Source organism: Cupressus sempervirens, chromosome 3, assembly GCF_028749045.1.
Source record: "Cupressus sempervirens isolate cs-2001-9-10 chromosome 3, ASM2874904v1, whole genome shotgun sequence".
Taxonomy (NCBI): domain Eukaryota; kingdom Viridiplantae; phylum Streptophyta; class Pinopsida; order Cupressales; family Cupressaceae; genus Cupressus; species Cupressus sempervirens.
In genome coordinates, this window is record NC_143120.1 from 170,812,132 (window position 1) to 170,825,352 (window position 13,221).

Genomic DNA, 13,221 nt, shown 5'->3' on the forward strand with positions numbered 1-13,221 from the left:
TGTAAGTTGAAGTCCTCTAACCAGGGATACTTTTAACAAGGTGTTGAAATCCTCTAACAAGGTGGGACTTAATAGTCTTTGTAAGCCTTTAACTAGGTAGGCCTTTCACAGGGTAGATCATGATCCATGGTCAAACCATTGTAACCTTAACTGGATACAATTTATTTTTGTAGTAGTGAAGATTTGTGGGTGTCATCCCCACCCTAGTTTTACCTTCTCACTTGGAGGGTTTCTGGGTAATCATTATGTGTGTGTTTGATTACATGTTTACATGATTGATGCATATGCTTTACATGTTATTTCAGTATATTAATGCATGTGATATATGAATGATGAAAGCTTTATGTGTCCAAGTTTAAAATCCTAATTCACCCCCCTCCCCCCCCCCTCAGATGTTTTACTCTCTTCCCACTTGTAATTCCAACTACCTCTTAGGGTTTCCCTTTTAGGTTTTTGATCTCCTTCTATAAGGATTGATCTTTTATAATTATCTCTCATCTTTTCAGTATGATAATATACTTCTCATATTTTCAAAGAAAAACCCTTGCCTCTTTTTGGTCTTTTCTTCTCTGTGATAGGTTCTTGCATGCATCTGGTCTTTGGGTTTTATGGATTCGTATTGCTCAAATCCTTCAGTATTGTTACCTTTGTGAGAAGGAGCCCATGAATTATTTTTAACCTCCTTTGAAATTTGATATAGGAGCATTGTACAAACTCTAATATTTCCTCTCCCTATTTACCAATTTTAATTTTGTGGGAAAGATTTTATTGTATGATTAGTGTAGCTATGATATTGGAAGATCTGTTAATGGAAAAATATAAAAATAATTGAGAGTTTATTACAAGTTTGAAGAGATGAGAGGGAAGGGAGAGAATTTTTGTTCTAGTTTGAGGTAGTGAGAAGAGGTTGAAAGGAGGATGTACAATTTTGTTGAGGAAATAAAGAGGCACTGTAGTGTGTTAAATGTCTAGAAGGAAAAATATTAAGCAAACAATATATCCTTGTGGTTGTTATTTGTATTTTTTTCTATTTCAAATTAGATTTTACTTAAAGTTCCTTTCACATTTTTGTATTTGACCACTTCAACTATTCGACAATATTTTTGTGCATCCTAATACTTGTGAATCAACGTTGTTTGCATGGTTTTATAAGTCCTTTCTCATTAAAAGGTATGAAAGGTTTCTTAACTTTCTATTCCCTATACTCTATCATTTTTGTTACTAGGTAAAGCTCAATTTTCCTTTCTGATATTGTATCAAAAAGTGCTAGTTTTCATAGACCCCTATCTTCTAGGGGTTGATTCTTTTTATTATTATAATTTGATCCTCACCCTTACATTCAACCCTAAACCTAGGATTTTCAAAGCTTTTATTCTTATAGAGAATATAAATTTCAGATTTCCAAATATTTGCATTGCTTCTTATTTGATTTCTTTACTCCATAAGTCTAATTTGTACCCATCCCTTTGCACTTCCAACTCCTTATTAATCTTGGTTGACTTATCCCTCAAGTCTTTAAAAGATAAAAGGTGTACTTCCCTACTTGTCTAGAGATCTCCATTGTGCAGAATAATATGGTGTTGATTCCTTGAGCTACAAGACAAATTTTGTGCTTCTTGCTTAGATTCTACCGAGTCCTAATTAGTTATTTTTTGAGTGATTATATTGTTTTATTGTTGTATTTTTTTTTTTTTTTAAATTCTTTGATGTGTAAATGATTGGGACCTTTCCCATTTATTTTAAGAAAAAAACATATGTGTACAATATCGAGCTTAACTAATTTTATTATTAAAAGTTTACTCTTATAAATTATTTCATAACAATTTTTTTACCTAATAAAATAATGATATATATATCTTGCAATGATTGGATGACCCTAGAATATTGCCTTACCCACCTTTAAATCACTGCTATGAATTATCTTTTCAATACAAATCAAATACAATTAATAATACTATATAGATAAAAATTTCTATTATGTGATTGGGATAGACATGACTTGTAAGAATCTACTATCTTAAACAAGTATCTTACATAAACTAAATTGATTATGCCATAACTATAATAATTAGCCCATAGGTATTTAATCTTGGTCTTGTCCTTGACTATACTAGAAAACTTGTCCCACATTATAAAACTATTTAAAAAACTCACAAAACAAGTTTTTCCAAAGCACCAAAAATCTTCACTATAATAGGTAAACCTCTTTACAACAAAATTATCTATTTATCTATTTTGTTTGTGCTTTATTTTTAGTTTTAATTTAGTAATTGAACTTTAAAAACTCATACATCTATTTGAAACAAAAACCATTTGTGCATTCTATGTTTTTTTAGTTTTACTAACCCATTAAATTTGAGAATTACCATGTTTCTATTTGACTAACTTTATTTTGTGCACAACTTCTAAGTTTTTTATGAAATGATAAATAATAATAAAATATATTAAAAAAAAAATTTATAAGTAATAGGTCCAAGTGTAGATTAGTTATTATTATTATTTATAAATATTAAATTTTATTATGATGTATGATCTTCCAAATGAAAGGTTCACTTATCTTATTTTATCAATATTTTAACTACTATACAAAGAAAAACTAACTTTTTATATTTAAAAATCAAACTATAGTTTCTTACCAACTTATCATTTGAATATATGCAAGAGCCTATAACGTAACTGTAAATTGTAAGTCTCTCATAGGAAAAATCTTGGAATCTAATCTACTCAAGATTAACGCAAATAATGTAGAGTTCAGCCTATCAGAAAAACCTTATCATTTTAACCTTCTTAAATACAAGTGCTAAACAACCAGATTTAATAAAACATCTACATTAATGCCCACGCTTTCATTCAAACATGACAAATTTGGTTCTAGATTGTTCTTTAAATGATTTTTAAATATCATAAAGCTGCAATTTAAAAAATCATATTCTCATTATGGGTTAAATCAAAAGAATTAAGAATTGAAAAGAAAAGGACCCACGACCTTATGAGTTACATCATGTATTGGCAATTTGCAGAAGTATGTGAACAAGTCTATCAGGTTTGGAGAAGAATGGAGAATGATCCGATCCTTCTATCTCATATACCATTTGAGGAGGATCCTCTGCAATCATCTTTCTCTGGTATTCCTCCGACAACATTTTATCATCTTTGGCCACAACGTATGCCCGTGGAACTCCTCCATAGTTTTCCTTGGTGTATGAAACATCTCCTTCCCACAATGGAAATCTTTTGAGCAAAGAATCAGTCAAACAAATATTCTGCATGAATTCCATCATACCAAACCAGTCAGTCAATTAAACAATTTATGTCTATTATAATATTATTATGCAGTTAGGCCCAGGAATAGTTGATATCAACAGTTTACCGAAGAGGGTGTGTTTTGTAGCAAATGTTGTCGTGAAAACTGTTTGCCAAACTTCACAGATGTGGGTTTATTTCCTTCTCCATTCGCATAGGAAAATGTGGAGTCTCCCAAGTTTCCAATTCGAGACAAAATCTATAGGTGAACAATAATCATTATTGAAAATATGAAACACTGAAATTGAAATCAAAATATAAGTCACCAAAACATTACAAGATTGAAGGCAGAATTGGAGACAAAATCTATAGGTGGACAATAATCATTATTCAAAATGTGAAACACTGAAATTGAAATCAAATTAGTCACCAAAACAATGCAAGTTTTGAAGGCAGAATATTGGAAACATACCTCATTCAAACTGTCAAAGAGGGTTGTTCCGCTGAGGGCCATGACTGCTGTAACGAAAACAGCAGCAGCAATTTTATGTGGGAAACGCTCCATGGTGTATGTCACATTGTAACCACCAGCGCTATGCCCAACCAATATCACCTATACAAATATTGTCAATGCCATATTTAGAGCGTTGCCATATTACTTGTTTTATAGCTCAGCTATATAAAAATGCACACCTTATGGTTGGAAGGCAGATCAGTAAAGAAGTCTGTTAGAGGCTGATTGTACTGCTCTAATGTTGAAATGTGATCTGCATCAGTGGGATCAATGCCTTGGCCGGCCATGTCAAGGGAAGAGACAGTATGACCATCTTTCATAAGGAGGTCTGCAACTTTGTACCAACACCACCTACCAAAGCAGGCTCCATGAACAAACACAAACTGGAACTTTCTTGAATCACAAGCCATTGCTTTTACTTTCTCTAATTATCGAAGGATCTGCACAAGTGCTATATAATTTTTAGGCTCTCCTCCTTTGCTTGTCAATCCATCTCATGACTTGTTCTTTCTATCTGGCTTTACCCATTGACGAACAATTTAGTATTGTAACGATAAACAATAGCTTCCACACACAACTATTCCTTTCGATATTATATTGATTGAATATGGACGTAGTTAAATCTTTGAAATTACGTAATCACATATTTAATATTTGTTTTGCAGCTATCCTGCATTGTTTTAAGCAGAAGGATTTATACCACTGATACCCACAGTTCTTATCCATTAGTTACGTAATAATATTGAGAATCTCAATATTTTTTTAATGTCAGGGATTACATCAGAGACCCAATCTAATTGTAGTTCTCATATCCCAAGTGGAATTTTCCCCAGTAGACGATCACGACACGACAAAGGGGAATTATTTAATTTTGTATCTCTAATGAATATTAAAAAAAAAAATGTTGAAATGACAACGATAAGAAGGGTATTAATTTCGAAATTAAGGGATAGCAATATGAACTTCTAAGACAGAAGCCGGCTTTGCATGAAATAACGGTGAAAATCAAACCAGACAAGAGCCGGCTTTGCATGGAATGACGATGGTGAAAATCAAACGAGACAAGAGCCGGCTTTGCATGGAATAACGATGAAAATCACACTCAGACTAAAGCCGGCTTTGCAAAGCGTAATGGTGAAAATTATATATTTGTGTATGTTGGCCACTTTTAAATTAAGTTTGTGAAAAAAAAGTCAACTTTGGCTATTTAACACTTTTGATTTAGGAATCAAGCTAAGTGTGTGATGTTTAAGTCCATATGTGTAGATCCTTTGCTAATGAGCAAGCTTAATGTTTTTTAAGTAATCATATCTATTTCAATTTTATAGATTTTTTAAATTTCTTTATTTGAACTTACTATTTATTACAATAATTTAGCTTCATGGATATGTCATTGAATTAAAAAATATTTTTTTATTTTTTTATAGATACATGAATGTTTGATTTTCATTAGCAAATCTCCTTTGGGGTAGAGTATTTAAGGACATGCTATCCAATTTAACTTTCTAGTGTAAATTGTAGTAAAATTTCAATTTTGGTTGTGAGGTTTCTAGGTGGACCAATTTTTTTTGTTTGAACATAAAAATTTATTTTTCTTTCATCTTATAAGTCTATATATTATGTCAAAATTTTAATGATCAAGTTGAAATGAAAAACTACTTTCATTGTGCTTTATTTTCTCAAAATGTTATTTTCTTAAGTAAGAGAATGAAGAAAATCTAGTGGCTTTTCAACTATTTTCATTGTGTTTTATTTTCTCAAAATGTCTTTTTCTTAAGAAAGAGAATGAAGAAAATCTAGTGGCTTTTCTTTTGGAGGGAATTTTTGAGTTTTGTTGTGTCAAATTTTGTAAAAATTATTTAAAATTATTTAATTTTATATTTCTAATAAATGAAGCTTATAAAAAAATAGAATATTTTAAAAAACTGTAATGAAGATGATGAGAGGGATATTATTTTCAAAATTAAGGGATAGAAATATGACTTATTAAGATAAAAATTGGCTTTACATGGACTGATGGTGACAAACACACATCTATGTTGTTCTTATGCATAGTTCTAGACTAGGTATCTTTTGTGGGTTTACTAGTGTGTACATTGGGGTATTTTTGTGATCCTTTTTCAATTTTGTAGATTTTGTGAGATTTAATTTATCTATTAGTTTTTTTTGTTTATCACATTAATCTAGATTTATAAACATAAAATTGATTTAAGTGATTAATTTGAGTTTTTAAGATTAGATCAATGTTCCCTTTTCTTATTAGTCATTAATAACTAACTTTAAGATTTGCATATGCTTTTGAAATGTTCTTTAGGGTGGTGTATACGAGGACCATACTAAATCATTTGAATCATCTAAGATCTATCAAGAATCAAATAATTATTTGTACAAACCATATCTACATACATTACATATGCCACAATTATAGGTTATCTTTGATCTTTGGTTATTATTATTGAATTAAACTACCCATGACATTGAATAAAGGAGAACAAATACATAACTTAAAAATTCACAAATAATCTCTTCAAACCATTTTTTAGGTGTAAATATATTAGATTTAAGTGGACCTCCTTTTATGAATGAATTTTCTCTGGATCATTTTGTGGGTGAAATATATACCTCTATATTAAGAACAATTCAACAATGTGTATTGTATTTAACCCTATGGGTGCATAGACTACATTGATCTAGAAACAAACTTAAACATAGCATGCCATTGTTGATTAATAATGAGGATGGAATTGGAACAACCTAATGTGCATATATGTTAAGTCTAACCATAAGCCCTAGGTAAAAAAATTAAACCAACATCATCCAACAAAGTTCTTAACCAAGAATGCATAAACAATGAGACAGACACAAAATAAATATACCATGAACTCAAGAAATGATTGACTCTATTATCCTCCTTTCATCCAAGATCTTGTAATTGAAATGTCATTCCTCTTACATCCACAAGAGGCTATGGGAGAGTAGAGATTGGTTGATTGATGTGAAACTACACAAATGATAATATTAAGGCTATTGTTATGATAGAATCAAGATGATAATGGTGATAAATATGGCTCTCAAAGATCACAATGAAGTTCAATCTCATATTATTTCCTAGGGTATAAGATAACATGCATTGATAAGAATAGGCATTAGGATAGTATAGGATCATTAAATTCAACTAAGAATATTAAATCTTGTTTTATAGATGTGTCATGAAAACCAAGGGATTGCATTAGGAGGCACTAAGAGATCTAAAGTGCCTAAGATTGAAGAATAGGTAAGTATAGTATGAAAGATAAAGAGAATCAATATAAGTTTAAGAGGTATTTTAGAAAATGGGTAATTGGGATAAAGTGGTAGGTAGAAGATATTGAATTTCTAGAATATTTGGTCATGTCAAGAAGGAAAGATCAAATAAAGAGACATGTGCCATTTATCACAAGAATAAAATTTGTGCAGTGATTCATGTGAGTGATGATGATTAGTAGGAATATAAGGAAGAGGACTTGTGAATTTATAAATTAAATAAAGGCATTCATTTTGTAAATATGAGATGATAAATGGATAATTAAATAAATAAGAATTAATTTAATTTAGATAGAAAAGACATAGTGATTTAGATAATAATTAGGAATATATATTTAAATAATAGAGAAAGAGGGTAAGGCATCAATTAAATTAATAATACTTATTTAATTAATAGACATGTTCTCTAATTTCATATGGATATTTTTATGTGTCTATATTTGATACATCCTGTACCATCTTAAAATGAATGCACTTGCATTTTAGAACCTTTGAACACCCTTTTTCATAATTCCTCTCTCGGGCCATGGATGAAGCTGCACTCAATGTCTCTTTTTATCTTCTCCTCTTCCATTTCACTCTTCTTTTTCATCTCTCACATTTTGGCATGGTCTTCTAGGTATTATTTTGCTACTTTTTCGACCATATTAGTCTGTTATCTTCCTACTCTCTCCTGACACTTTCTATGACTTGTATGACCTATCCTCTAGCAACAAGTTGACCCAAGTCAACCTAGACCTCCCAAGTCAACCTAGTCCCTGGTGGTTGTGGATTTCGGGGCCATGAAGTCCTCAGGTTTTCCAATTAGTTAATTTTACACCTCCATCAACCTGAGTTGTTTTCCTTCGTGAAAACATATATATAAGTGGCTCGGGGGCTTCATTTTCACATCTCATCTCATTCATAACATCTCATTCTCAAGAAAACCAAGCATTTAAGGCAACAAGTTCAAGCATTCAAGCAAGAAAGCGAGTTTTCTTCATGCATCCAAGGATTCTTTATGGGCATTTCCTCTTTAAGATCTAGCTTATTGTTGGCCGCCAAGGGAGGAGATCTACATTAAGGCATTCATTATCTTCTTCATTGATGCACATTTACATCTATAGCTCCATGATTTGGTTATAGTATATCCATTATAATTGTGAAGATATCCTACATCCTTCATACCAAATTCAAGATCTACAACATACATCAGGATAAGTCTTTATTGACAAGGGTTTCTATAAGAAAGGTGAATATTTATATTTATCTTGTTTCGTTTACATTAAAATTTCTCAATTACAGTTAATCATTAACCTAGGGCTTGACCAAGGTGAGCCCTCCCCAAAAAAAAACCCAAACCTTTCTTTTATGTGTTGATTTGAAGGTTGGGAGTGAAAAGGATTACATACCTAGAACCTACTACTCACAAGCTTTCTAGAGTCATTAGTTTTATATTGCTAGACTACATCAACCTAGTTCTTCAGTCTTGAATTTTGGAGAGAGATTTCTAGCTTTTGTTCCTTTCGTCATTTTATTCTGATATCCACAGATGGATATTCAAATATAGTTCAAATCTACGAGTTTTGGAGCAAAAATAAATGACTGCCCTAGATTTACATCTCAATTGGGCTAATTGTCTTTGCATAGCATCTAAATTTACATTATTTAAGGAATTAGTTCAATTTTACATTCACATTATCCTATTAAGGGACAAGGAGAGTACATTTCTTTGCCCTTATAATTTGAATTTAGTATTAGCTCCCTTCTTCCTTTGCATCCTAGCTAATCTAATTTGAATGATACTTGGAAATTCCCCTCTTTCCCTCACACACATATTGTAATGGCTTAGTGACCATGTGTAAAGTGGAAGTTTACATCTTATTTAAAGTTCTTCCCTTTTACCACTAAAAATTTTGGTGAACCTGACACTGTCAACTCTTTCTTTCATGGTGTCAGATCACCCCTTTTCATTTCATTGGTTGTTTACCTTTTTTTGAACCCAACATCTTTCCTCCTTTTAGATTTTAGTGTTATCTCCTTTGATCTCCTTTTCCTTCTTTGTAATAGGTATTTATCTTCTTTTAGTGCATCTAAATCTACTTTATTTTCATTTGTGATCTTTAGATCTCCTTTTCATTTCCTTTGGATGGGGTCGTTATCTTTCCTAGATGAATATGATGACTATTCAATATATTATCTCATTGAGGCTCATATTTTTCAAGATGATCAATCTCAATTCATTAATGGTGACACTATTTGGGATAAACCTCTTGATCATAATTTTAACTATGCCAAGTAGACAAGATGATTGATACATTTTCTTATTCTCCTAATCCTCCTCTTAGTGAGAAAGATGACATTAGAAATACTTTCATCGATGTGACCTTTCCTTCATTTTTATGTTACTAGTAGAGATGAATGATTAATGGAAATCCAAAATCCCTATTCTAAGGAGTCCTTAGAAAAAGAGGATATTAGCATTATCCTTAAGGCTCTCCCTTCTTGTCATGACTCTATGGAAAGGTGAGAACATTATCAAATTAACATGGTTCATTATCAAGTTAACATGAATATTATTAGTCTCAAGGGCTATCCTTCATCAAATGAACCTATCCTTACCCTTAAGGGTTGTCATCAAATAACTCTAAATGGGAATCTAGTGATTCTTTGGATTATCATACAATGTCTCAGACCTATCGTACACAGAATAATCCTCAACCTACCACATCTCTCCCACCTTCTCAACCTATTCTTTCCTCTCCATCTCATCTTTCTCAAAATCTTGAGTTGGATTATAATTTGGTATCATAGTTATGTAATACCCCCACCTAAATTTCTCTTTGGGAAATTCTTCAAACACCTACTAGATACCATGAAGCACTAAAAAATGATTTATCCACTCTTCCTACTCCATCTCCTAATCAAGATAACATCAATACCTTTTTAAAATTCCAGAATTTTACCTTAGGTCCACCTCAAATCATATTTACTCATGATGATTTACCTCCTAAAGAGATTCAAGATCGCTATGACGATATTATGGTAGCTATCCTAGTCAATGATAATTTTATTCACTGAGCTCTAGTTGATAATAGATTGGTACTTAATATTTATAATATGGATATACTTAAATAAATTAATTTTGATCTTTCACATATCAAACCCAATAGTAATTCTATTTGTGGCTTTGATTATATTTCTAAGAAATCTTTAGGCACCATCTTTACCTATCGAGGTAGGTCCAGTTATTTTGAATACTCATTTTCTTATTATGTATGGACCTCTCAATTATAACCTCCTTTTGGGTAGACCTTGATTACATGCTACATGCATGTTGTTCCTTCAACTCTTTATCAAAAATTCAAGTTTCTTTATAATAATATAATGTATACTCTTCATGTATACACTAAGCCAAATCATTGTCTAAATATTGAGGAACAAAAAAATATAAAATCTAATGATGATCCTCTCTCTACAAGTACCTTTCTAGGTGATGATTGGGGATCCTTATATTTCACAACAACCTTAATTGGATAATATAGAGTTAAGGACTTTCCATTTATGAGAGATCGTGCAATTCCTTTCTTCACAAACTTTGTTTCTAATTCCACTCATGATGAATCTATTAAATCTAGTGATAGAAATTATATGCCCTTAGACAACAAGGAGAATAGGCATTCATTTAACACCATTTTTTTATAATAATTTAGAATGTGCACAATATAGTGTTGAATCTAATTATTTTTCCACGTCCTCTCACATATCTTCTCCTACTAATCAAGAAATTATTTTACCTCAAATTATTTGTGCTAATGTGATTACTAGGCCTAAAAGTAGAAAGAAAATGTATAGAACTTAAAAACTCATGAATCCTCCATTTTACATGTATCACCGAACTATCATGATCACTCTACTAATAATTGTCAATCCTTTCATTATAAGATCCAATAACTCATTAATAATGAGGTTATTCACATATCTCCTTATAATGAACTCTCATTTACTTCTAATTTCTTTAAATAAGAGTTATATCACTATTATGTTGCTCCACACCATGTAATATTGTTAACCTCTCTCTTGGGGGTTCATTACCATACATGGTTCTCCTTGTGAGTAGCATAATAGGTCCTCTCTTCTCTTGTTCCTACACTTGGGGGAAAAGGAAAACTTCTCCATCTTCCTCCTTTGTGTGTTATTTATTTATCATGTAACATCTAATCATATATCACTTTAGATTTTCATGGCAGATAGATCACTTACTTGGGAGTCTCATCATAGTGTATTCTCCTTTTTCCAGGATTTACTTTTCTGATTTTTGCATGGTTTATCTCTATTCTATCCTTCCATGACCTCATAGGAACTATGACCTCTTTGGTTTGGATTGGGTATTTCTTGTGGATACTATCTTAATGCTGAAATTACTCTATCCTTCTTCATCACTTCCTTAAGATGCCAAAATAAGAAATTATCTTTCCATATGAAGGTGGGTCATACATGGTCCCCTTTATCCTTCATATGTTTTTCAAATACATCATATAGAGTAAAATAGCATGACACAACTTTCTAGGGCTAGATACTCTCATTTTACATGTCTCAAATTGGTTGACTAGAATGCCACACACACTTGCTAGACCATTTGACCTATCTTAGTGTATACACAAGGGTAAAAACACAAACCTGTGTCACCTTTTATAAAGAAACAAGATATCAGAATGTGACAATTCAACATTAATCACAAAAAAATGGTATCAGTGTTTAAAATATGAAGATGATGTAAACTGATGAAATGTGTAGAATTGGATGAATTTTATGCCTATAATTTTTATAATTCTTTTGAGTAAGAATTTATTCATTTTATTTTATTTTGAAGTCCCTTTGTTATCTATAAAAACTATAGGGTGTAGTTCCCGTCAAACAAGTATATGCAAATCATCTTTTTTTGTTCTAATTTGAAAATATCTTATAGATGACATGTATAGCTAGTGAACAAAAAAAGAAATAATTATTTTTGATGTATATTTTCATTGTTTTAAGTACTCAAGTTCGACCTGATCAGAATCCAATAGTTTTTTCCTCCCATCAAAACTTCCCTATCAAATCTATACCTTCTTGGAAAAAAATTACATATTTGTGAAGAGGATTCTCTCCTCTAGAGATAAATATAATTTTTTGATCTTTTAATATGATTTGCTATTTATTTTTTCCTTTTTTGAGGGAGCACCTTTTGAAATGTTGGAATATCAACTTATAATATTTTGAGATTATAACATATTATAACTAATCAAAACACTCAAAAAATTTATATAATGATGATATTGAATTTTAGATCTGCAAAAGGGTATATTTAGTTTTTGAAAAAAATTGAGTTTTGATAGAGAAATGGGATTTGACCAAAATAGGTTTTTGTATCATAAACGATGACACAGATCTGTGCTTTTACCCATTGTAAATCTTTCTCATAATATAGGAATACTATATCACGAGAGTGTAAAGAAACTTTGTAGGATTGAATATTGGGGACACAAACTTGCTAGACCATTCATTCCCCCCCCTTTATTTTCTTGGAGGGATTGACTATCAGGCACATAAACCTATTAGACTATTCATCCTATCCCCCTTTTGTGTGATTCACAATAAGGAATACAAATCTTATTGACCAAGTTGATCACACCCCCTTCTCTCCCTTCATTTCCTATTAGTGACATCTCTCTTATAGTGATTTTGGGATTTGATGAAGATTCGAGTTTCTTAGGGGCAAATAAAAATTCTAAGTATGCTTAGAGTACTTTAGTCTTTATGGCTAGGTGTTATTTCTAGGCTATATTCAAATCTATGTCTTGGGTATGTGCAAGATCATGGTGTGCCAAAAAGTGGCGATGTGATAAAAATAAAGTTTGAAAACATTTAAAAGCATTTCAAAATCTTGAACTATTGGAGCTCAAGGATAAGGATAAGGATTGGAGCTCAAGGATATTGGGCCTCAAGATGAACTATTGGAGCATGAAGCCCAACATGGGTGTAGGGTTAAGAGCTCCTCAGACTAGACCCTCTTCCCAGTGGAAGAAAGCTGGCACTTTTGTCCCCCATATTGATGTTCCCCCCCTCCTCAAGTGCATCATCCTAATATTATAGTATAGGCTAGCTCACAAACCATTAGAGCCATTCATAGACTAAGTAGC

The 13,221-nt window shown here is 31.5% G+C and overlaps 1 protein-coding gene across 1 annotated transcript; it reads right to left on the minus strand.

Moving 5' to 3' along the window:
* Positions 1–2,999: 2,999 nt before the first annotated feature.
* Positions 3,000–4,167, minus strand: LOC149565312 (methylesterase 8-like). Its single transcript, XM_089817090.1, has 4 exons — positions 3,937–4,167; positions 3,716–3,856; positions 3,371–3,502; positions 3,000–3,263 (listed from the first exon to the last, which is right to left on the minus strand). The coding sequence occupies exons 1-4, from the start codon at positions 4,165–4,167 to the stop codon at positions 3,000–3,002; spliced, it is 768 nt and encodes a 255-aa protein (XP_089673216.1).
* Positions 4,168–13,221: the final 9,054 nt, after the last annotated feature.

Excerpts from the sequence above, each read along its gene's own strand:
- LOC149565312 (XM_089817090.1), bottom strand. The coding sequence starts at position 4,167 with ATGGCTTGTGATTCAAGAAAGTTCCAGTTTGTGTTTGTTCATGGAGCC. Across the intron at positions 3,857-3,936 it reads ATCTGCCTTCCAACCATAAG|GTGATATTGGTTGGGCATAG; the intron begins GTGTGCATTTTT and ends ATATTTGTATAG. Across the intron at positions 3,264-3,370 it reads TACAAAACACACCCTCTTCG|AATATTTGTTTGACTGATTC; the intron begins GTAAACTGTTGA and ends GAATTCATGCAG.